The following is a 24,047-nucleotide window of genomic DNA, read 5'->3' as shown; positions in this document are numbered from 1 at the left end:
ATTAAAAAACACATGAAAGAAAGAAAGAAAGAAACCTCCAGGACTTTTTAGTAACCTTGAAAATGCTGTCTCTTCAACAGCACTGAGCCCCATCTGAATCCCAGTAAATGCAGAGTTTAGTGGACTTTTGTTCCTTGGTTTTGAAAAGCTGCTGACCCTCGAAATGTCAGTCTTTCATCAACTTTGGGGGAGTGTTAGGCCTAACCCCGTACTGTGTGGAGTGATGCAGATTTACCTGTTGTCCTCAGTTTGAAGGTTGCACAAAGGCCTACTCGAGACTAGAAAACTTGAAAACGCACTTGAGATCTCACACTGGAGAGAAACCGTACGTCTGTGAGCATGAAGGCTGCAACAAGGCTTTCTCAAATGCCTCGGATCGCGCCAAGCACCAAAACAGGACGCATTCCAATGAGGTGAGGCTCCCCCACGAGGCGCTGTTTGGGCCCGGAGCTCAGGGTGGTAGCAGAGAGCCCTCATGGGCAATGCACATGGAGACAAGGCCCATTCCGTTTCATTTCCTGTTGGCCTTCCTGGCAGGAGTGGGCGCTGGGCTGCAGGTCTCCGCCCCTGGGGCTGACTGCAAATGGGCCCGGTCTGGTGAGCAATGCAGACCTGGGGGGACCTCAAACCCTTGGCAAGCAGGTTTCGCCTTGTTCAGAACTGCCACCTACTGGTCAAACAGTAAGAGCATTTTTAAAAAATATATTTTATTTATTTGTCAGAGAGAGAGAGAGATAGCACAAGCAGGGGGAGTGGGAGAGGGAGAAGCAGGCTCCCCGCCGAGCAAGGACACCGATGCGGGACTCAGTTCAAGGACCCTGGGATCATGACCTGAGCCAAAAGCAGACGCTTAACCGACTGAGCCATCCAAGCATTCCCCAGTAAGAGCATTTCACTTTGGCATTCCACCCACTTGCTCTGCCCGGAATAGCATGAATCCATGTGGAGAATGACCCAGTAAGCAGCCAGGATGGACGCCCACCTTTCCTTGCTTTCTCTAGGCGGTATCTTCCAATGCAGTCTAGCCAAAAAGGCCTTTACAGGCCACCGACCTTGGCCAAACAGGATTTCCAGGCATTCTCATTTCCAGAGGCTCTTGGGAGCTGTTTTGTCCATAGTTACCCCCCAGAAGTTCAGAACAGTATTACGAATGAAAATGATAGCAAATGATTTGGCCTGTGTTTTAAGGCACATCTGCCTGCAGGCCTCCAATTTCTCTTTGAAGAAGGTCGAGCTCAAAGTTCGGGTTCCTCTGTGAATGCTTCTCTGGAATGAGTCCAGAGATGAACAGAAAAAGCTCCCCGCATTTTGCGTAGAAATAGGATTTTTGGCCAGAATTTGTTAACGTGAGACATAGTTCTGCTCCCGCTAAGGAGGTCATCGGTTTGCTTGATATGTGTGAGAGAAGACACATTTGACCTGGCTTAGCAGCTCAGGGACCACTGGCCTTAAGGTCCTCTCCAAGTGTCCCTTCAGCTCACGGCGACAGAGCAAACACATCTCTAATGGAAGGAGCCACGCTTTTCTTAAAAACACACTCACACTTCAGCTCACATGTGCACGTCCACATGTACAGATGCTTTTTAAAAAGGTTGTGGCGGAATGAGGAGACATCCGTCATTTGGAACCTGTTATTATCAATCAGCTATTGCAGGAGACTTTAGGGGAGACGCCATATCTCCGTTTTTTAATGTCAAAAATGCCTCTACTACATGCAGTGGTTATAGTGTAATCTGCTGCTGTTGTTTTGTGCAAAGTTTTAGGGAGTCTAGGCAAAGCCATAGAGATGGAAAACAGATTAGCGGTTTGCCAGAGGCCGAGGGAAGGGACTAGGGGTGATTGCTAATACATACAGGATTTTTTCTGGGGACATTGGAAATATTCTGGAATTTGACTGGTAAGTGGAGACCATTGCATAAGATTGTGGAAGTACTAAATGCCACTGAATTGTGCAATTTAAAAGGGTTTTTTATGGTATATGGATTAGATCTCAATATAAAATGTTTTTGGGGATTTGATTAAGTTAGAATTAAATTGAATTAATATATTTAACTGCACTCCATGTATTTAAGTACAATTACGACTAGACATCTTGGAGGTATTCACTTAGATTTTTAGGCCAAGTTTCCCTCCTGTTGCTGTGGAGAAATTGGGGCAAAGGAGGGGTTGGGATTAGCAGTGCACACATACACACACACTTACTCAGCTTTTTGTCTTTCTTATGGACTTAAATTATGTGCACAGCTGTTTGCTTTTAAATACACTAGAGTTGAGCTTGTCCACTTCTGGGAGGTCAAGAGTGTAGCTTTGTCTCAGCATTTATCCAATATGAGATTAAACGAAGCACTGTTCGATCATACCTTTCACCAGGGTTGAGCAGCGTATAGAAACTCAGTTAGCCACCTTGACCGCACCAGGCTTTGGCCCTCCAGAAGAATGACGGACAGCTTCACTTGCAGCAAAATTTCGAATCTATATTTGTGTCAGGAGCCGGTCCACAATAAATCTAGATATCCTCCTTCATTTATTGGCTCTCTCTTATTTGTACTTTCATTCATTGCCCCAAACAAATATCGAGAGCTAGTTAGGGGGCACATGCTCTGCTGTTGAGGGAATGGAACAGAATACTGTGAACTCGAACAAGAGGGGCATTTTTCCCATTCAGGAAGCCAGTCTGGCATTCCCCCTACACCCTTAGGCTGCCTCACCCATTTGGGGCCACAGCAGTGGCCTCTGCCAGGGATCCCGACTTGAGACCACACAGCTCATGTCCCCCCAGAGTCACGCTAAGTAAGAATCCTTGAGCTCGGACTCGGTGTGTCTCCCTCTCCAAAACGTTCCAATGGCTTCCTCTTTCCTAGAGGGAAAGTTTAAACTCTCTGGGTCTATACCTGCTGGCACCCAGCCCATGCCTGCCCTTCCAAGCTTGACCTCTTACCTCTGTGGACATGCGTGGAACTGGACAGCCTCGCCCGCAGGCATGAAATGCTCCTGCCACTGGACCCTGGTTTTACATTTTGCATCCACTTACCTTCACTTTTATCCCCCAGAATCTTGGTCTTCTTTCAGGACCCAGCTACAAAGCCCCCTGGTAATAAAGTTCTGTTCACTGATTAATCACTCTGTGCAACAACACATCATGGTGAGCATTTCATACATTGTCTCATTTAACCGTTAGACCCCACGAGCTGGGTGTTATACCCGGATGTAACGACGTAGAAACCGATGCCTCCCACAGTCACCCCAACTAAAAAATGATTGCCCTCCGTCCACACCCTTCGGGGGCATTCATACTTGGGACTGGTGATAATTACAGGCTTTCTTATTTTTCCTGCACTTTTTATAACCCCAGATATTAAATCCTGCAGCTTATAACTTGACATTCTCAGAGTCTTGCCTATAGTGGGGACCACTACACATTCATTGAGAATTGTAGTTGGATAAATGCTACAAAGTCAAGTAAAAAATGCAGCAGTCGCTTTCACAAAGTACCCTTCCGTTGGGTGAGTCAAAAAGGAAACGACCATGGCAAAAGTCGAACATCTAGGACAGGAGACACGGGTAACTCAGGGAGACTGACAGCATTTATCCCCGCAGACAGTTCTAGCATTTCAGTCACTGGTCACAAGCAAAGACCTTCCACCGCTAGCTGTGTCCTCACGTCCAGCCTAACCCAGCGTGGACACATGCATATACTTATGGGAAGAGCAGCAGCTCAGACGCGTAACGCTGGCCTGACTTGGCGCTCTCTCCCTGCACCCCCCCTCCACCACCCCCTCCACCCCCTGATGCCTGCGCTGTGCATCCCAGCATGCCTGCTGATGGAGCGGCCTGTCCCAGCAGCGTGGTGAGCAGGCGTAGGGCCCATGTCAGACGCTGGAAGGTAATGGCCACTCATGGCTGGAGCCATTCTTCTGTCCCTAACGCATAGAAGTCGATGTGCTCATTTCATTATATATGTGCTGCAAATCACAGCAGCCCCTGAATAGAAGTAATTCATAGTTAATGGGAATCAATTCTCCCCAAAAGAATCTCAAATTTGGAGGTGAAGTCTCTCGGGATAATTTTTGGAGTCTTCCCTACATTAGGACATTTCATCATTTTCTGTAGCACTCAGTCTGTTCTTGGGCTTTTAGTGAAAAAGCATCTTTTAGACACATACATTCTATAAGACAGGGCAGCTTTTTTTAATATAATGGGTATATTATACTAATCATGCTTTTTATGACTGTCGCTAACCTAATAGCTCATCTTCTGGTCTACGTAGATACGTATTCTTGGAAGGAGTCACGAATATATTATATTTCAAGCCAGGTAAACAAAATCCCGGTTTTGATGTTGGTCGTGAGTAAATGCCAGCGATTCTGTGATTTGAGTAAATAATTTAGCTATAAGCATCCGTAGAATTTTTAATGACTGCATTTGTAGGTTTGATCACAGGCCCACATGGAACATGGAATCATTCACAGGCTTTAGCACTCAGGGGCAGACCCAGACAGGCATCCTCCTTTCCAGGACACCAACCACCAGCCCTTCTCAGTTTGTGAGTGAGCATTCACAGACGGTCAGACAGGGCTTTGCGACTTTGAGAATCAGGAAGGTTCTGGATATTCTGAGTCCCGAACATCCCACAGGGTTGTAACATGACCCAAATGGACGTATTTTAGTGATCTCTAACACAGAAGAGGCTGTAGGCATTTTTTTTACATGCTAATATGCACATTTTCACAAAGGGTGTAGTGATTTTTGATCAGAGAACCAGGACATCCCGAAGAAATGTCTTCACACGACCTCTCCCAGAGGCACATGGCGTTCTGATGAGGTGATGTGTGTAAGACTCCTTCTGCAGTTGTCACCATCATTGTCGTCTTCACTGTCACCTTCAAATACCTACTGAGCAGCTACCCTGACACCAGGAACCTTCTTCCCACTCATAGGATAAATGTTTCCAAGAACATACAGGCGATCTGCACATTTGCAACTGTCCTTGAGCATCTTTTAAAATAATAGTCTATTAAAGCCAAATTCGCAGGCCCCGAACAGTGTTCAAACGGCCTTTATTTTTTTTTTCATTTTATTTTATTTCTTTTCAGCGTTCCAGAATTCGTTGTTTAGGCACCACACCCAGTGCTCCATGCAATACGTGCCCTCCTTATTAACCACCACCAGGCTCACCCGACCCCCACCTCCTCCGCTCTAAAACCCTCAGTTTGTTTCTCAGAGTCCACAGTCTCTCATGGTTTGTCTCCCCCTCAAATGACCTTATTAAACCCTTAGCATCTAGAGGTGTCTGAACACCTCCCAGCTTTGCGGAGGTGCTTTGAAAGAGTGAAAGCTGCGGTGTGTGTCCATGAGACTGTTGGGCTGCGGCGCGAGCGCTTTGGTAACAATCTCTTATTTCATTTGTGGGGCTTTTGGCAGAAACCGTATGTGTGCAAAATCCCAGGCTGCACGAAGCGCTACACAGACCCGAGTTCCCTCCGGAAACACGTGAAGACGGTGCACGGCCCAGAGGCTCACGTCACCAAGAAGCAGCGTGGGGACATACATCCTCGGCCCCCCCCGCCCCGCGATTCTGGCAGCCATTCACAGTCCCGGTCGCCCGGCCGGCAGACTCAGGGAGCCCTCGGGGAGCAGAAGGACCTCAGCCACACTACCTCAAAGCGGGAAGAATGCCTCCAAGTGAAAGCAGTCAAGGCAGAGAAGCCCATGGTATGTCACTCGCTTTCCTTCTGGTCCCCAAGTCATCCTAGGTTATTTTAAAAAGTCAACGAGGGCATGAGGACGGACTAGACCACCTGGGTCCTCATTGCACTGGACTCCCTGATTGAAGGGGTCAGGAGCTCAGAGACCCGGATTCCTTACTTAAGGTTAGTCAGCATAGAGTAACTCAGAAAGGAGCATCAGAGTTTCCTAACTTTTTAAAATCAGTCTGGAACCATAGCACATCATGGCAGGTAGAAAGAACGGCATGACCGACTACATTTCCAGTAGACCTGTAATGGAGAAAATCAGCCCTTCAGGCTTTCTATAAACGTGTATTTTGCATCGTGCTTTGCCCTGGTAACTCTGAAATAAATAAGCACGGTCCCTATTCTTTAGGCGTTTATAGTCCCGTGGGCTAGACAGACCACCAAAAAGCAAATACTTAGAACTCTGTGTGATGGGTCTTTCCCACAAGTGCGCGTGAGAGCATTTGAGAAGGGAACAGACCGCCTGTCCACTTGAGGATGTGATAGGGAAGGGGGTGGGGGTGGGTCTCAAGTTCAGCTCTCAAAGTGGGGGAGGTGCAGGCCTGACATTGCAGCAGGAGCCAGTGGCGGGTTGGGGGGGGCGTGGTAGTGGTCCAGGACGATGTGCAGGAATGAAAAGGACTGAGGAGGAAAAGGGGTTCTATTTTATTGGTGATGGTGAATGACGTGGTCCGGCTGCTTTTTAGAAAAGCCAGCTCCAGTGCCAGGCTAGGGATGGGCTTGATAGACTGGAGACCATTTTGGCAGTGGAGCCCGAACCATAGAGGTGAGGAGCAAGGGATGTGCTGGGGTCTCATCTGGCTACTCTATGTACAGAGGAACGTACCCGATAGAAGTCGTGGGCTTGGATTTCCAGATGCACACGACTGGTCAGGCGGGCATCGCTATGCTCAGTTTCGCAAAGTGTCTTCCTAAAATCAGAAAAGTCCAGCAATTGGATGGACATCCTATGAGTTCCTGAGTGATGTCACCATGCAGCAGTACGTATGGAGAGGAAACGATGCCCACGTACAGTTTTGGAGTTGACCGAGTGGAATTTAATGATTAGTTGAATTTTAATGACTTGTTGAGTTTAAGAGTTTTAGAGAGTGACATTAAGTGTAGCCAAATAATACCAAGAAATTGTCCAGGTTTATCATGAGTTGCCAGTGGGTAGCTGTATTTTGTTTTTAGAAAGAAAGAGAGAGAGAGGAAGGAAGGAAGGAGGGAAGGAGGGAGGGAGGGAAGGAAGGCAAGAAGGAAGGAAAGAAAAGAAAGAAAAATAAATACAAAGCCCTTTAGTCAAAAAATAAACGATAATAAAAATAAAAAGCACCTTAGTCAAAAGGTGATGTAGTCTTATGACTCATCACCATGCGTTAAAGTTAATTAGTTCATAAGCGGTGTTGTGCATACTTTTGGGGGGGATCGCATATCCATTTCCTAAAATAAAGTCTACCGGTACAACGTGCAGAACATTCAACAGTTTATCCCCAAGTATTTAATGAAACAAGGAAAATGAATTTGTAGTCTCCTAGATTATGTCATCAAAAGACAATGATTTATGTTCTTCGGACAGCCTAAGGACCCAGAGCCTCTTGTACCTTTAATATACATCCCTAGCTCAAGAAAACGTGTCATTTCCTCTCCAAAGACCCATTATTTAAGAAGAAAATTGGTAGAAATAAGAACGTATAGTTATTTTGTTCAGTGACATCTGAGATGCCCCAAGATGTGAACTATTTTATAAAGCAATGAAATCATAGAAACATACACTGGAAGGGACCATAGAGCTTGAGACAAGGCTCCATATGTTATAGGGAAGGCTAATAAATTCATCTGATTTCCTACAGGGGACTATTTTGTCTGTATATATCCATACACATATAAATATAAGTAGATCGCTTTGTAGACATTTACTAATGCATATGAGATTTACATTTCTAATATTCTTTCTTTAAAAATGTATTCTTGATCATCGTGCTATGAATTAAATTCTTCTTTTTTCTTATTAATTCCACATCTCTTCTGTGTAATGCTCCTAAATGTCTTGTTCTCACTTCCTAAGGACAGTGGGTAATAAGGTGAGGGAATTTTGGCTTCTCTGCTCTTTTTGTTTTGTGTTTGTTTTAACGTTTAACTTCTGTGCGTTTGATTTTTCGTTTTTGTGCTTTGTGGTATCTTTGGTAGTGAACATTACTCAGCTATGTTTCACACGTAGAAGCAATGTGTTTTGAACATTCAGCATGTGGAAATGTGGTCAGCTGATGAAATTCATTGTTCTATTTGTCTAGGTTTTCATAACAAATCACGGCCGGCCGACCAAGCAGATGTTCTCAAAGACTATCACATTATCGAACTGAAGCATGTAAACTCATTCTGGGACAAGACGGGTGTCCTCACTCTTTGAGGATGATCTGGATATATTGTTGTTCCCAGTTTAATCTGTGTCGAAGTATCTGAGCTCCTCTGAGCGATTCTCTGGTCTTAAAGGCCTTTGTGCCTCCTTCTGTGCCCTGTTAGAGGCTTGAGTCTATGGTGTGTGTGTGCATACACATAGACACACACACAGACACACACACAGACACACACACACAGATTCACCTGCACACACTCTGAGCTGACAGTCCAAGAGTCAAAGCCCTCGAAATCCTGGATGCTCCAAGTCCCTTGGGAAGGAGCAGGTGGCCTGGCCCTTCAGGATTCTGCCAAAGCAAAACATGAGCCAGGCTTCCCAAATTCCCCATCAGATTTGTGTATCTCATTTGGCTCTGCTTGGTTGCCCGGGACAAATTTGGTGTATCACATGGCATTCACTTAGGAAGTCTTCATCTGCTTGGCTGTACATAGTGTGGTTGTGAAATGAGTGTGATGGGCTCTGCTGAGAAGCCCTATGCCTAAAACCCCTTCCCGACAGCCCTGTGCACCCCACCTGGGACAACAGTGGGGGTCCATAACTGAGTGCGTGTGGTTCTCTCTCCCGGGAGAATTTGTTCTTGGGGCTGCTGGCAGCTTCTAGTTGTTCCAGTAACGCTAGAGAAGCCTCTGTGGGGAGATGGAAATGGTGCTGGGCAGGGAGTTTAGGTTGGTCTTAGCATTGACCTTGTGAATTTGTGACTTTGGGCAATCACTGAACTCTGAACGTCAATTTTCTTATCCACAAAAAAGGGATTATCCTGTATATCTACCAATGGAATTCACCATTGGAATTTTAGATAGAGCGGTTCTAGGCTGTGCAGACTGGTCAGTGAGGGCCATTTTATAGGGTGCCCCCCCCCAGATCTGAGGACAACCAGCTCTCCTTCACTCCGCATCTCCAGGAGCCCTGGGGCTGGGGGGGGTGGTCCTTTCCCTGACGGAGAGCCTGTGCACTGGCTCAGGTTTCTCTCTAGTTGTAGAACTGGCTTATACAGTCCACACAGTGGTGATGAGGGAAACACTGCCTGATTCTCCCAGAGAAACGCCAGGGCACTTTAGGGGAATGGGAAGATTATTACAGACTCAGATGGCTGTAACTTGGAGCATTTCTTGCAGCTGTCTTTATGCACAGCCTTGCTGGGGTTCTGTGGAGCAGGCAAGTGTAGACAGAAGTGGGTGAGGTTACAGAGAGCTTGAGCAACTAGCCCTGAGCAGCTCAGAGAGGGTCTCATGGGAGAGGACCTAGTGTGCCTCTCAAGCACCCATCTCCCGAGCCCACTGGAGCCAAGCAGAACGAGCCTGTGGACTAAAGCCACCTGGGATAAGATGAACTGCGAATGCCCTCGGAGCCGAATGGGAACTGTTTCCCAGGTCTTTGTCTATTTCGTGACCTCTCTGGGCCTCACACTTAATTCCCGCCACAGTCCCAAAGATAAGTAAGTTGTCCCCATTTTGTAGATAAGGAAACTGAGGTTTAGAGTGACTGAGTCTTTTGCCCAAAGGGTCAAGTCAAGTCGTGCAAGTGGGATTAGAGCTGAGGAAGCCTGTTTGCAGAGCTGGCATCTAGGGAAGGATCCCGTGGCTGATATCGTGCCAGTCACCGCCCCCAGCCCCATTCAGCACACCCCGCTTCCATTGCCCCCACCGCACATCCGCTGGGTATCCCATCAGCCCCTAGATTGCGAGAGGCCGCTTCCATGGCACGCAGCTCCCCTCACTGCACCCCTGGAGCACCCTGGAGGTCTAGGATCTGCATGAGCCCTCGTTTTCGGCTTCCTTTGCTTTCTCCTTCCCAATGACACCTCTTTGCTTTGCTCTTGACCCCAGCAGACATCTCAGCCAAGCCCTGGTGGTCAGTCTTCATGCAGCAGCCAACAGTCCCCCATCAGCAACTTTTCCAACAGTGGGCTCGAGCTTCCTCTGACCGACGGAGGTGGTGTGGGAGACCTCGGGGCCATTGACGAAACCCCAATCATGGACTCGACCATTTCCACTGCAACCACCGCCCTCGCCTTGCAAGCCAGGAGGAACCCGGCAGGGACCAAATGGATGGAGCACGTAAAACTAGAAAGGCTCAAACAAGTGAATGGAATGCTTCCACGACTGAACCCCGTTCTACCCCCCAAAGCCCCTGCAGTCTCTCCTCTCATAGGAAACGGTGAGTCCCGTGCCCCATCTCACCTCGGCTCCGGGCTCTCCGTTCTGTCCGTACACCCAGGCCACAGTGGGAGGAACCTGGCTTGGCGTGTACTGGTGTGTCCCCCGGTCCTAAAATTATACTGTCACCACACCCATCGGTGTGGCCTCTCTGGAGAGGCCGTGTTTTAAAAGCAGTTCGTGAGGGGATAATAATGTAGGACTTGTGTTCTCACGGTGAGATCAGAACTGTTGGACCGGGCCGAGGAAGTCCCTCCAGCAGCGGCATCTGGGGTTAGCACTGCCATCTGGTTTCCCATCGGCACCCGGGAGATCGGCGGCCACCTTGACTGACATGTTCCCAGGGCAAGGCAGGCCAGGCAGCCTTGCGCATCTGCAGCCCCAAGCCCATGTCAGGTTTTGCTTCTGAGATGACAGTGAATGCCTAGACTGTATCCTCAGGGTGAAGCTCCCACGCACTGACCCAGATGTCCTCCACCTTCAGGGGATGTCAGAGGAAGCCCCGAGTAGATAGGACACTCCGGGAATGCCTTTGGCCTTGGACTTGCCTGTCCCCAGAGCACTGCGCCCTACACCTATGAAGGAGCTTAAGTGATCCAGGCTGTGTCTGCTGCTCTGTTGAAGCCAGGGGTCTGCAAACTTTCCCACCCACTCGCGAATAAAGTTTCTTGGCACACGGCCGCACCCACTCCTTCACTGTTCCCTGGTCCCTTTGGGGACACGCAGCAGAGGTTGGGGGCTGTGGCAGACTCTGTGCCGCCGGGGAAACCAAAACTAGTTTCACCCGACCCTGCACCTGACCGGTTTCCCGCCCTCCCGAAATGAACGCGCGTCTCTCTACCCTCTCTCTGCAGGCACGCAGCCCAGTACCAGCTGCAGTCTGGGCGGGCCCTTGACTCTCCTCCCGAACAGAAGCGACCTTGCTGGTGTGGACATCACCATGCTGAACATGCTCAACCGGAGGGACAGCAGCACCAGCACCATCAGCTCCGCCTACCTGAGCAGCCGCCGCTCCTCCGGCATCTCCCCCTGCTTCTCCAGCCGCAGGTCCAGCGAGGCGTCCCAGGCCGAGGGCCGGCCCCAGAACGTGAGCGTGGCCGACTCCTACGACCCCATCTCCACCGACGCCTCGCGCAGGTCCAGCGAGGCCAGCCAGGGGGACGGGCTGCCCAGCCTGCTCAGCCTCACGCCCGCGCAGCAGTACCGCCTGAAGGCCAAGTACGCGGCGGCCACGGGCGGGCCGCCCCCCACCCCGCTGCCCAACATGGAGAGGATGAGCCTGAAGACCCGGATGGCCCTGCTCGGGGACGGCCGGGAGCCCGCGGGGGCCCTGCCTCCCGTGCACCCTCCGCGGAGGTGCAGCGACGGGGGCGCGCACAGTTACGGCCGCCGCCCTCTGCTGCCGGCCGACGCGCTGGGCAACGGCGTGAGGCGGGCCAGCGACCCGGTGAGGACGGTGTCCGAGAGCCTCTCGCTGCCCCGGGTGCCGCGGTTCGGCAGCCTCCACGGCTTCAACCCTCCGGCGCTGCCCGCCTCCCTGGAGAAGCGCAACTTAGTGCTCCAGAACTACACGCGGCCCGAGGGCGGCCAGCAGCGCCACTTCGCGGCCTCCCCCTGCCCTCCGAGCATTACCGAGAATGTCACCCTGGAGTCCCTGACCATGGACGCCGACGTGAGCCTGAACGAGGAGGACTTCCTGCCCGACGACGTGGTGCAGTATTTAAATGCCCAGAACCAGGCGGGGTATGAGCAGCCCTTCCAAAGCGGCGTCTCTGACGACGGCAAGGGGCCCCATGGGCCCGGCCTAGGGAGTGGGCACGGAGACTTCGACCCCCCCGGGCTGCCCGACAGCCACGCCGGCCAGCAGTACCGGCCGCTGGAGCAGCCTTGCCCTGAAGCCAGCAAATCCGACCTGCCCATTCAGTGGAATGAGGTCAGCTCTGGCAGCGCCGACCTGTGCTCGTCCAAGGTGAAATGTGGCCAGAGGTCGGCGGCGCCGCAGGCTCGAGCCTTCGGCTTATACGCCAACACCAACATGGGCGTTCACCCACAGAATCCCTTAAGGAACGGGGTCGGCCCCGCCGGGGGGTACCCGACCCTCGTGGAGCACGGCAGCTCCTACGGTGGCCCCGAGCACTTAGCGAGCCACGGTGGCGGACCGGGCACCAGCGGGAACACCTTCCACGAACAGCCCTACAAGACCCAGCAGTATGGGAACTGCCTCAACAGGCCGTTGGCAGCCCCGGGCCTTCTCGACGGGGCCTGTGGTGCCGGGATTCAGGCCGCAAAGCTGAAAAGCACCACGGTGCCGGGGAACGGGAGCCAGCCAGGTTTTGGCCTGTCGGTGGTGCCCCACGAGTCAGCGGGCAGCGCTGTGAATGGCATGGCACCCCAAGACCTGGTGGGCCAGGGGTACCTGTCCCATCAGCTGCTCAACGACCACCAAGGGGCCGGTCGCACCGGTCAGCAGGTGCTAGAGCAGGTCAGCGCTACCTCACACGTCAGCATCTATCAAGGGCCAGAGAGCGGCCTGCCGGGGCCCCCCTGCCAGGGCAGCCAGACGTCGGGCTTGGCAGCCGCCAGGGGCTACCAGCCCTGTGCCGGCTTCGGGGGCAGCAGACGCCAGGCTGCGCCGAGGGGCGGCCTCGCTCTGCAGCAGGGACAGCTCAGCGACACGAGTCAGGCCTGTAGGGTGAACGGCATCAAGATGGAGATACAAGGGCAGCCCCATCCGCTCTGTTCGAACCCACAGAGTTACTCTGGTCAGTTCTATGACCAAACCGTTGGCTTCAGTCAGCAAGACATGAAAACTGGTTCATTCTCCATTTCAGAAGCCAACTGCCTGCTCCAGGGGGCCAGCGCCGAAAACTCTGAATTACTCTCCCCAGGTGCTAACCAGGTGACAAGCACAGTGGACAGCCTCGACAGCCATGACCTGGAAGGGGTGCAGATTGATTTTGATGCTATCATCGACGACGGGGACCACGCCAGCCTGATGTCTGGAGCCCTGAGCCCCAGCATCATTCAGAACCTTTCCCACAGCTCCTCCCGCCTCACCACACCGCGCGCATCCCTCCCGCTGCCCGCGCTGTCTGTGAGCACCACCAACATGGCCATCGGGGACATGAGCTCTTTGCTGACCTCCCTCGCGGAAGAAAGCAAATTCCTTGCAGTGATGCAGTAGGCAATAGGGGAAAGGCTGCCAACCAACGTGAAACTTTAGGAGTTTAAGATGAAATGGACTCGGTTTTTGGCCGGTTTGTTTTTTGTTTTAGTTCTGTATGTATTTTAGCAATCTCATCTCACCTGACTGGGATGTGTTTCAAGTATATTCCTTTTATGGAAAAGGACTCTGAACAACCCTAAAGTATTCTAGGGAGAAACTGTCTTCCATTTCAGTTTTGAATCAGTATTGTGACACTCAAACCATCCTCTTTGTTTCCTTTTTTTTTTTTTAACTGTAAGCTCCCCCCCTTTTTAGTAAACAGTGGAAATGTGTGATGTGCACGTTCTTTTCGAAGAGAAGTCATACAAGAGTTTTGATGTGTTTCTCATATGAGAGTTTTGATGTGTGTTTCTCTGTTACTCAAAGGAAATAGGAGTTGGCGTGCTTTTGACCAAGGGGTTACACTTACAGCTTTTTAAATTTTCCTTTACATGTGCTCTGTGTTTCTTTTTGTTTTTTGTTTTCTTGGGTGTTTTTTGGGTGTTTTTTGTTTTTGCTTTTTGGTTTTGATGGTGTTTGTTTGTTTGTTTGTTTGTTTTGGTAATTCCCACATTGGGCACAAAAACCAGAATATGGATAGTGAATTTAAGAATCCTTTGTGGGTGTGCTGTAGCAGACATAACCAATTTTTGACGCACTCCCCACCCCAGTTCAGGTCAGGGTTGCACGCAAACAGGAATTTGGGACTCTGGCAGATAAACACTAGTTTGCTCACGGTTGGGGTTTAGAATTCCTCCTGTCCCTTAGTGCGCTCAGGGCAGGTGCATCTATGTGCTCACTTCTCAGTTATCCACGCTGTCTCTCCTCCCTCCGTCTCCACAACTATTCAGTGTTGCTCCGCGCTCCAGGGAGAGAGGGGAAGAGTGGTGGGTTGGCAACTTCCATCCGTTCTGGCAAAAAGTTAGGTAGATTGTAGAGTGAAGCTACTGGGTAGAAATAGTGTGGGGAACATTTGTGGGTTTGCTGTATTTGTTGATTATAGTTCCATCTCTTTACCCATTATCATAGATAACTGAGAATTGATTATATATAGTTCTAAGTATTTAGGTATTTAAAAGACCCAGTGGCAGGCTATTTCATTAACATACCTTCATTCCACTGTAGCAAAGGAGTATTTCTATTCTAAGTGCCCTATTTTAAGGGATTTATAACACTTAGTTGTAAAGGAAAAAGCTGACATACAATGACATTTGGAATAAATCACTTTAACCATTGTTAGTATTTGTAAGCGCTAGGGAGGATGGTCAGTGGCTGTGTGGATGCCTTTTCTTACACCTTCTCTATTAAACGAGGCATCCGGTTAAGAAGTTAAATGTTCTATGCAGTTAGTCCTTCACGTGGACTTAATTGGTAATTTTGTTTTGGATTAAAACATTTAAAGACTAAAAAAGTGCAGCTACTTGCCATGTGCAGCTGATACACATAAAAGACATACTATGTGTGTACAGAGTACATGGATTATCCAACATTTTACATTTAAAAACGTGTAAGCTATTAAAAATAAAATATTAACACCTCAGACTACCTTCTCTGTTTCATCCCATTAACCCTGGAAGTTGGATTTAGCCAAAGTGACTCATGAGTCAGTTGTGTGGCTTTTCACCCCCTTTATTCCCGCCATTTAAATTCGTATTAGACAAGTCAAGTAAAATAAAACATTAGACAATAGGAAAAAATATTAGAACCAGCCCATTTTTCTCACATTGATGATCTCTCCTTTGGAACAAGAATCTCAGCGTGGAGGGAAATTTGCCCTTTGGAACTTTGTGGCTGAGAAAGTTGGGTTTGTTTTCCACGGAATGTTCCTGAAACCACTGGGAGGGGTGCCGAGACTTCTCCCGCTGCCCTCCCACAACCAGCACCTGCTCTTAAGTCCAAGGATGCATCTGCTTTGGAACAGAGCCCAAAAGCGAAAGACAGCTACTGATCTGAGCTCAATGGATCTGAGCAACAGAAAAGAGCCAGGCTTTTTCTGTGTTCCTCAAAACAGTCCATGACCCGGTCACAAAATCAGTGGTCCACCCCCTGAATCTCTTTTTTCCACAAACAACAGAATCTTTACACCCTAATCTTACCTTACGTGCCCTCACGGTTTGGTCTGACCCTGTTCTTGGTTTCCAAGCTTGGGACCTGGGTGTTCTGCAGCCGCTGAGTGAGGACAGCGGCCCCTGGCACCACCCTGCCCTCCTCCTCCATCAGAGTCCCTCCCCGGTCAAACTCCCAGAGGTGACCTGCCCTTCTCAGTGACCCTAAATTCCTACCTCGCCTGCCCTCCATGGAAGGACAGACGGCAACTGGCAACCGTGGGGGAGGACCGTTGTCATCCTGGGTCTCTGCTTTGCCCTGTGGTGATTTAGGGGATTCTCTGCGTGGCTACCATTCTTTACCTTTCCATGCTTGCTTTCCTTCCTCTGGCCCTTAGGTTTGCAGAGATAGACCTATTTCAGTGCAGCCCTTGGCTTCTGTCTGTGGAAATCTCAGAAAGATGGGGAAGAGGGGAGAGGGAGGAGGAGAGTGTACTTTTCCCGGAGCGCTGCGATGCGCCCCGACGGTCAGTGGAAGGAAGGTCTTTTGGGGCCACTTGGAAGCCTTCCGTCTGTAGACTTGGCATCTCCTCGGGCGGGACGCACCCCCATTCTCCAGCCTCCAGCCTCCTCCCCATGTCTCTGACCCTCCCTGCTGAGGGAGACCGCAGCGACTCACGAGCGTCCCCCCTTACTTCTCAGTGCAGGCTCGTGCGTGCTTCTCCTGTTGAACATCCGTGTGAACCGTGTTTTTATTCGTTAAACCGTTTTGATTTATTTCCTAAAGAGCTAATGAGACTGCCCCTGCTCCTCATATGTTGGCTCGTCCCCTCGAGCCGCAGAGTTGTGATTCTTGCGATGTATGTGCCTTATTTTCTGTTGATCTTGTCCACGCGAGGGACCAGCCCCTGTAGCCCGATGGCAGCGCGAGGGTGTGCGCTCCGGAGCCCCCCGAGTGCGTGCGCGATCCGAGCAGAGTCAGCCGTCTTGTAACCTGGTTTCCCATGTTGTTTGAACTGATGGAGGATGTTCTCTTCGGACAAGTTACTGTTGTGTATCCCGCAAACATGTAAAATAAAAGACGAGTTCATTTTTTTCACCTTTTTTAGATTTTTTAAAAAAAATAAAATGTGTAATCCTTTTTTAAAAGAAACACATGTAAATACATTTAAGTATTGTAGGCATAGTGTTCGGATGTGGCCGGCCCTGGGCCTTCTCGGATCAGCCTGCAGCCGTGCGATGCCCCCCTCTCCGCGTGCGATTCCCCCGTGCCCACCTCATGCCCAGGGCCGCAGTCCCGCCACACGTGGACTCTACTTTTGCTTTCGGAACCACCTAGTCCTTTTGTAACAAAAACAGAGAACAATGTTTCTTACAATGTCAATAAAAAACGCTTTGTACTGAAATTGTTCCGGGGTTGTTTATTCGATCCCTAGCTAAACGGAAAGGTGCTGCCTTGGGAAAACTGCAGAGCTCGCACTGGGACGCACTGGGACTCAGACCCCGCTCCCCCCACTTACCCTCTCCTCCCCGCCATCCCCAGCCCTTCCCCCATGGGCCACATACAAGCTGAGCTGCAGTTCCGCCCCAGACTCAGATTCCTTGTCCCCAAGGCTGAGACTAAGACGCTGGTGCAGCTGCTGGTTGCGACCTCGGGGTGTGTACCTGGGAGGCACACCAGTTGTAACCCTAATTGTTTTTCTTAATTTCATCACTTTACCAAACTCTGGGGAAGGAGTGTGAATATGGTTCAGTGTCTAACAACTGAGCTTGTTTCTCTTCTATAAATTATCCTCTCCTTTCAAAGGATATAGGGTATAATACTGTTCACAGGAAACGTGACGTGGTGGAAACCTACTTTTCTGTGGCTTTTAAGAACTGACTTTAGACAGAAATGTAAGCGATTTCTCTAATTTGTCTTTTCTTCTATTTTTTTTTTCAGTATTATTCTCTAGATCACCATAAAAGCCTCCAAAGGGTCCCCTTCCTGAGTAGCAGCAGGTGTCCTCTGAGCCCCTAGCTTCCCCTGGTTGGCAGGATCCCAGGCCTCCGTGGATGGGCGTGGCCGTCGAGCACAGGCCGGTGGCTACACCAGCAAGCCCGAAGGGGACCCCCAACCTGTGAGTGATGAATGGGTGCCCCCCTGCGGGGATTCTGCAATCATAGAGATGCTTCATGCTCTCCTAATCCACAAGAGAACAATTTCTCCCATAAAACCAGTATTCTTTGCTTTTATAGCTACAGCCCTCATGTAAGGTATCCAAATGAATTCAGAAGAAAAGAGGAAAAAAATGAATTTATACTCTACCATAGGAATAAATCACCAGCGTACGAAGAAGTATTTCACGTAGTAAGTCAGAGTAAAAGAGGAAAAATGAGGCTCGTAGAAAGGACAGGAGGGGACTGGGATGCCCCCAGGAATGGGGTACATCCCAGAGATGTAGTTCCTGTGATCGGACAGACAGGAGCGGCTCAAGGCTTGGTTTAGTTATTTTTAAATTTATTTTTACTTTTAAAATTTTATTTATTTATTTATTTGATAGAAATCACAAGTAGGCAGAGAGACAGGGGAAGCAGGCTCCCTGCTGAGCAGAGAGCCTGATGCAGGGCTCGATCCCAGGACTCTGAGATCATGACCTGAGCCGAAGGCAGAGGCTTTAACCCACTGAGCCACCCAGTTGCCTCTTGAGGTTTGGTTTAAAACGTGAGAAGGAGACTTCGAAGCAGAGTTGCAGGTAAAATGGTAGAGATGCAATGCACTCGGCATTTCATAAAGGTTTAAGTAATTTGGAGAGTTCAAAGATGTTATATATTACCCAGATGAGAACTTCATAAGAGAACACTAGGATAGATGGAAAAATTAATCCACTGTCAAAATACCTTATTCATCCTTTTCTCCTCCCGTGTTGTTCTTTTCTTGGCAGTCCCCCCCCCCGCCCCTTGGTTTTGCTTCATAATGCCTTTACTATTCCAAATAGTAAAGAGCTCATCTTTCTGTTAATATTAGCTTTCATTTAAGAAAAAATTATTTTACCAACATAGACCTAGATGATTATGCCTACCTAGTTATTCAGCCTCTTTATATTTTTTAGAAATAGTCATTGAATCTAAACTATTCTTTGGCTTTTTGAAATTTCCCGTGCACTGCGCGGCCATGGGTATCAGTGCCTACCCATGAGGCAGAGGCATGAGATCTCGGGTTCTTCATGTTTTCTCACCTGAACCGAACCTTCTACTTCTTCCCCTGCAGGTTCTACTCTCCCTCCACACGCAGGAGTAGGTTATGAGGGTCAGTGGCTGCAGGCGACATACGTTTGATGTGGGAACGTCACACAGACAGTAGCGACCACAGCGGTGCCTCAGTGACTGATACTCTGTCCATATTCCTTGATCGGGACTGGGGAGGGCAGCTGGACCAAACACAGTGGTGTGTGTTTGTAGGCGTCAACCCGGTAGGAGGGACAGACACGGAACCACAGAATACAGTGGCATGCGCAGTGGGAGATGATCAGAGGGAGTTCAGTCGGGGCACTGTCCCTCGGAAATGCATAGGACAGGGCTTCTCCACATCTGTATCGCTGACATTGTGCCTCAGTGAACCCTTTTTGGGGGGAATTGCCCTATATTCTGTAGGATGTTTAGGGAATTCCAGGCCACTGCCCGCTAGACACCAGTAGCATCCTCTCTCCCAAGTTGTAACCACCAAAAATGTCTCCAGACATTCCCACCTGTTCTGTGCAGGGAAGATGTTTCCAGAATGAGAGGGGATGGAAATACAAGGACGGACATAGTACAGGCAGGTGCCCCAAAGACAGACTGGGGTACAGACCCGGACTCCGGGGCGTTTGGTACACAGATGACGGATGGAGTCAATGGTGAGAGCTCCATTACCAGGCACAGGTGTGCAGAGTTGAGGAATGAGCTCCAAGGAACACTGACCTGTGGCCCAGAGCAGGGGCTGGCACTAGGGAGAGGGGGCAGAGGAGGACAGGACGGTTGGGAGGCAGGAGACGGTGTGGCCTAGAAACAGCAAATAACCAGGAGGCCAATGCGGTCATACACAACACGTAGGTCAAGTTAAAAATGGACTGAAAAACACTGGGTTCAGGAATTCGGCCCCCCTGGGTGGCGGTGGGGAGCGCTTGGGGACAGAAACCAGGTGGAAGCCACGGAGCATCAAACAGCAGGAGAATTTGGTGGCCTCTTCTGAGCAGCGTGACACATTTCATCACATTCGAGATGCCATCGACACTAAGACACCTGTTACTCCACGTGTCACCAAGAGAGATAATGCTGGGCTCCTCACAATGTCAGTGGTGTCACTGAGGTGGAGAAATGGGCACGCCACAAAGTGTGAAATGTGTATTTCCAAGGGAAAGGAGAGACAGGGGTTCAAGGAGAGGTGGAAAGTGGGATTTTTCTTGTGTTTGTTCCCCTCCCCTCTCCTCCCCTCCCCTCCTCTCCCGTCCCTTCCTTTCTCCTCCCTCCCTCCCTTCCTTGCTTCCTTCCTTCCCTCCCTCCCTCCTTCCATTCACCCATCACGCAAAAAGCCGGTATTCACCCTCCAAGAGGAAAGAGGTGGAACAAAGGGTGGTGGTGGATATATTACAGCGAACAGAACAAGCTTCACAAATGACTGGATGGTGGGACAGACGCCTGTCCTCCTGCGAAATAGGGATGGGATGAAGAGGAGGGCAGGTTTAGACAGATGTGTGGAATGGAATTTATGGGGGACAAGACTGAAGTGAGAAATTATTTTGATCTTCTCAGGAAAACTAACTTCTAAAAGGTATTTATTTACTTTACTTATTTATTCATTTTAGAGAGAGCATGGGAGAGGGGCAGAGGGAGAGGGAGAGGCAGAGAACCACGCGCAGCCTCGAGGCAGGGCTTGATTTTACCACCCGGCGATTCAGGACCCTGCGATCATCACCTGAACCAAAACCAGGAGTCAGAGGCTGACTGACTGAGCCCCCCCAGGTGCTGCCGCCCCCCAGGGCAGCTAACTTTCAAACCCACCTTTGGCACGTATGGCGGGGCCGTGTAGGACAGTGGGGAGGGGAGGAGGCACCAGCCCAGAGCTGCTCTGCTCTAGGGAAGCAGTAGGGGGGGGCCGGGAGGGGCTGCGGTGGGCTCTGCGCGATGGGCCCCCAGCTTCTTCCCACTCCCCAGGAAGTGGACTCCCTCCCCGCCATGGTGCCCAGGACCCATAGGCTTTCCATCATTCGCTCTTCACCAGGGACGCAAGGAGCTTCCGTGGAAACCCCAGTCAGTGGTTCACAGGGGTTAACAGGTTTTCAGGTTCCAGGACGACTCTAATAAAGCACCAGGCTGCCTTCCCCACTCTTCCCTGGGCTTGCTGCCCGCCAGAGCTCTGCAGGCCCCGCTCACACCCCTGTGTCGTTTCCGCCGTCCCCTCTGTGAGCCTTCGCAGGCCCCTGCGGAGTGAGCCGTGGAAGCAGGCCGGACAGAGCACCAGCCGTGCAGGCCCCCTCAGCCGAGGGCCCTCCCCGGGGGACGGGACAGGGGTCTGCTGCAGGTGCGCTGCGGGAGGGCAGTGCTCCTGGCCTGGCTCCCCTCGTCCCTGCAGGACTTCTAATTAGCTTGTGTGCACAAGTTCCATCTAGAAGTTTCCCCGGTCCCTCCCGTGAGAGGCAGCTAGAACGCTCACCTGTCCCTGCTTTGGAAAAAGGTCTAGCCTTGAAATGTGGGCCTCTGCCACCAGGGGTAAGAAGAATGGTTTTACATGGGGCGCCTGGGTGGCTCCGTGGGTTAAAGCCTCTGCCTTCAGCTCAGGTCTGATCCCAGGGTCCAAGGATGGAGCCCTGCTTCAGGCTCTCTGCTCAGCGGGGAGCCTGCTTCCTCCTCTCTCTCTGCCTACTTGTGATCTCTGTCTGTCAAATAAATAAATAAAATCTTAAAAAAAAAAAAAAAAGAATGGTTTTACAGGAGTCCCCTCCCTCCTAACTCTGCATGCTCGAACCATCGAAATAACCCTTCAGACGGGCGTTTGGTGACGTTTAGGACCCAGAGCGTCACTCCTGGTGCTGTGCCAACGCCCTAAGGAGTGTGGAGAGCTCCGGAGGTGGAATTAGGTCTTCTCTGAGCGCAGCTGACGGGATGCGGGAGAAGAACCCAGTGGTCCGCTCCTCCGCTCAGCGGACCCGTCGGGACCGCCACGCCGACAGGGGCCTCCCAAGGGAGGCGAAGAGAAGGCTGACCCTCCGGGGAGCAGCCAGCGGCTTGGTGCGGATTGCATTCTGCGGGTCTGTGTTGTTCCGCTGGGCTGTGAAGCCTCCCCTGCTCAGGGACACCACGTGACACGCCCCCCCCCCCAAGTTGGGCTGCAGATGCTCTGAGCTCCAGCTCTCGGGGTTGTACAAGGGCGAAACACAGTGCGGAGGTGTGATTCATGGGGCTCCCGGAGGAAAAGAAGGCAGCCAGCTGGCGGAGGATCACTGAAGAGCCAGGCCAAGGAATTCCGTTGCTGTTTGGATGGAGGCAAACAGCTCGCTACCTCCCTTCTCCTCCCTCGCTGAGGCGCAGAGGTGGGCGTGAGCCAGGGCTCCGCGGCAGAAGGGAAGGAACCGAGCTGCTTCTCCAACCCCCAAGCTAATAAGGGGTCTGTGGCCATGTCCCCAGGGAGTCAAGGCCAGAAATACCTGTGTTTTCTTTTGAGGGTGATTCTGACACCCCCCACAAGTTTACCCAAAACCTACCCAGACCCATGGCCCAGGTGCAACTTTTAATAGGCAGCAAGCGTGGTAGGCCAGAAGAATCGCATCGGCTAACAGACGAATGGGGAAGTCCTGCGTCACGGCCACGATTGTCCACCAGCTCCTGAACAAGAGACCACGTCCCCCTGCACCTCTCGGGCTCTCTGGCCCACTGTCCGTCACAGACCCAGTGACAGCCAGTGGTCCCCACCGCTGATCTTCAGAAACTGGCTTCTCCGTGAACCCAGGCCGCGCTGGACGCCTCCCATTCGACCTACATCCTTCCAAAGATGAAGTCATGAGACAGCATGATACATATTTCCCCTGAAGTTCACGCAAAGAACAAAACCTACAGTTCCCGTGGAGGCTCCCTCCCCTTCCCCTTGACCTTGGATAACCGTGTCCCTTGAGTGGAGGTAACAGGTAACCTGTGCTGCGGGCTCACCCACCCCTGCCTCTGCTCCCTCCTGCATCTCCAAGGCAGCTGGGAGAAGAGAACAAGGTTCCGTTGACCTACGAGACAGAAGGTCAGGGAATAACCCTCCTGTGGGTCGCCTTGAGCTCGAGCCTCTCCCCTCCCTGTGTAGCTCCAGACGACTGGGGGTCACTTCCCACTGTTCCGACTGGGCCCCTCACAGCTTCCAACATGGCGGTGACCCAGCTTGTTTGAAATGCATTCTGAAGCCATTGTAAATCAAGGGGATTTAGGATTCAGCCAAAAGGAAGGTTTTTGGAAATAAGCTGATTTTAACCCATCCTTGCCAGCCGGGTGCTCTAGAATTCCAGCTTCATTCAGACCTAGGGTTTCCCTTCAAAGAAGGACCGTGAAGCGGGTGAGGGGAAGAGATGTTCTGGCCCCATCCCAGCTGGGGTCCTGCAAGTTGGTTCTGGTCCTCTCCACCTGGCCAGTGGTGTTTGCACGGGTCCCACGGGGTAAGACTTCGTTTTCCACAAGTCTGCTCCCTCTCCTGAAGCCAGCCGCAAATTCGGGGTTCCCCAAGATTCCTACACTCTGATGGACTGTAAGTTCAGGTGTTCCCATGATCCCTCAGGTCAATCATTTTCTAGAACCACATGCAAATATTGATGTTCATTTTATTACAAAGCGTGCAGCTCGACATCTGGCCAAATGAATGCAAGCAGAGGGCACAGCCTGGGAGGTTCTTGACCTTAGAGCTTCTCTGCCCCACCTTGTACGGTCAGGGTCGGTCAACTTCGGGACATATCAGTGCGTTCACCAGCCACGAATCTCCGTGAATCTCAGTGCCCAGTGGTTTTATCAGGGCTCATTATGAAGGCATAATTGAGAAAATCACTAGCCATGTGACTGGCCTCAATCTCCAACACCGCCCCACAGAGGTCAGGTCGGCTCAAGATTGCAAACTAATCTAATCACAGGGTCAGTTCGCCAGTGACAGTCCCTATCCTGAAGCTATCTAGGGACCCACCTTGGTCACCTCATTAACAAAAACTCACCTGTGATCCAAGAACTTCACAGATAACGAAGTCACTGCTCTCACTGGGGAAACGCCAAGGGGTTTTCAATCTCCCCCCAGTTCTCTACTATGCAACAGGGGGCTTCTCCATGGAAATACCCAGAATGAAGAAAGAAGAGGTGAGAATAAGCTGTGCTTGGAGCGGAGGTTCCTGCTCCCCGGAGAGCAGCTGGCCCCGGCTGCCTCAGGACAGAGTGCCAGCTCGATGTGCAGCTTAACCTCTGGGCCTCAATGTTCCCATCTGCAAAAGGGGCTCAATTATAGCATCTTCCCCAGAG

General features: G+C 50.9%; 1 protein-coding gene across 1 annotated transcript in view; it reads left to right on the top strand.

Moving 5' to 3' along the window:
• Positions 1 to 13,491, top strand: part of LOC111157049 (GLI family zinc finger 3) — a 277,575-nt gene extending 264,084 nt beyond the window's left edge. Inside the window, exons 12-15 of the mRNA XM_022518260.1 lie at positions 249 to 413; positions 5,422 to 5,712; positions 9,981 to 10,308; positions 11,162 to 13,491. Of these exons, the coding sequence (XP_022373968.1) occupies positions 249 to 413; positions 5,422 to 5,712; positions 9,981 to 10,308; positions 11,162 to 13,491 (3,114 nt within the window). The remainder of the gene's footprint in view (positions 1 to 248; positions 414 to 5,421; positions 5,713 to 9,980; positions 10,309 to 11,161) is intronic.
• Positions 13,492 to 24,047: the final 10,556 nt, after the last annotated feature.

This window comes from Enhydra lutris, unplaced genomic scaffold (assembly GCF_002288905.1).
Source record: "Enhydra lutris kenyoni isolate GAN:26980312 unplaced genomic scaffold, ASM228890v2 scaffoldscaffold51, whole genome shotgun sequence".
Taxonomy (NCBI): Eukaryota; Metazoa; Chordata; class Mammalia; order Carnivora; family Mustelidae; genus Enhydra; species Enhydra lutris.
The sequence above is the reverse complement of the archived record's forward strand: the minus strand, read 5'-3'. Positions and strand labels throughout refer to the sequence as shown.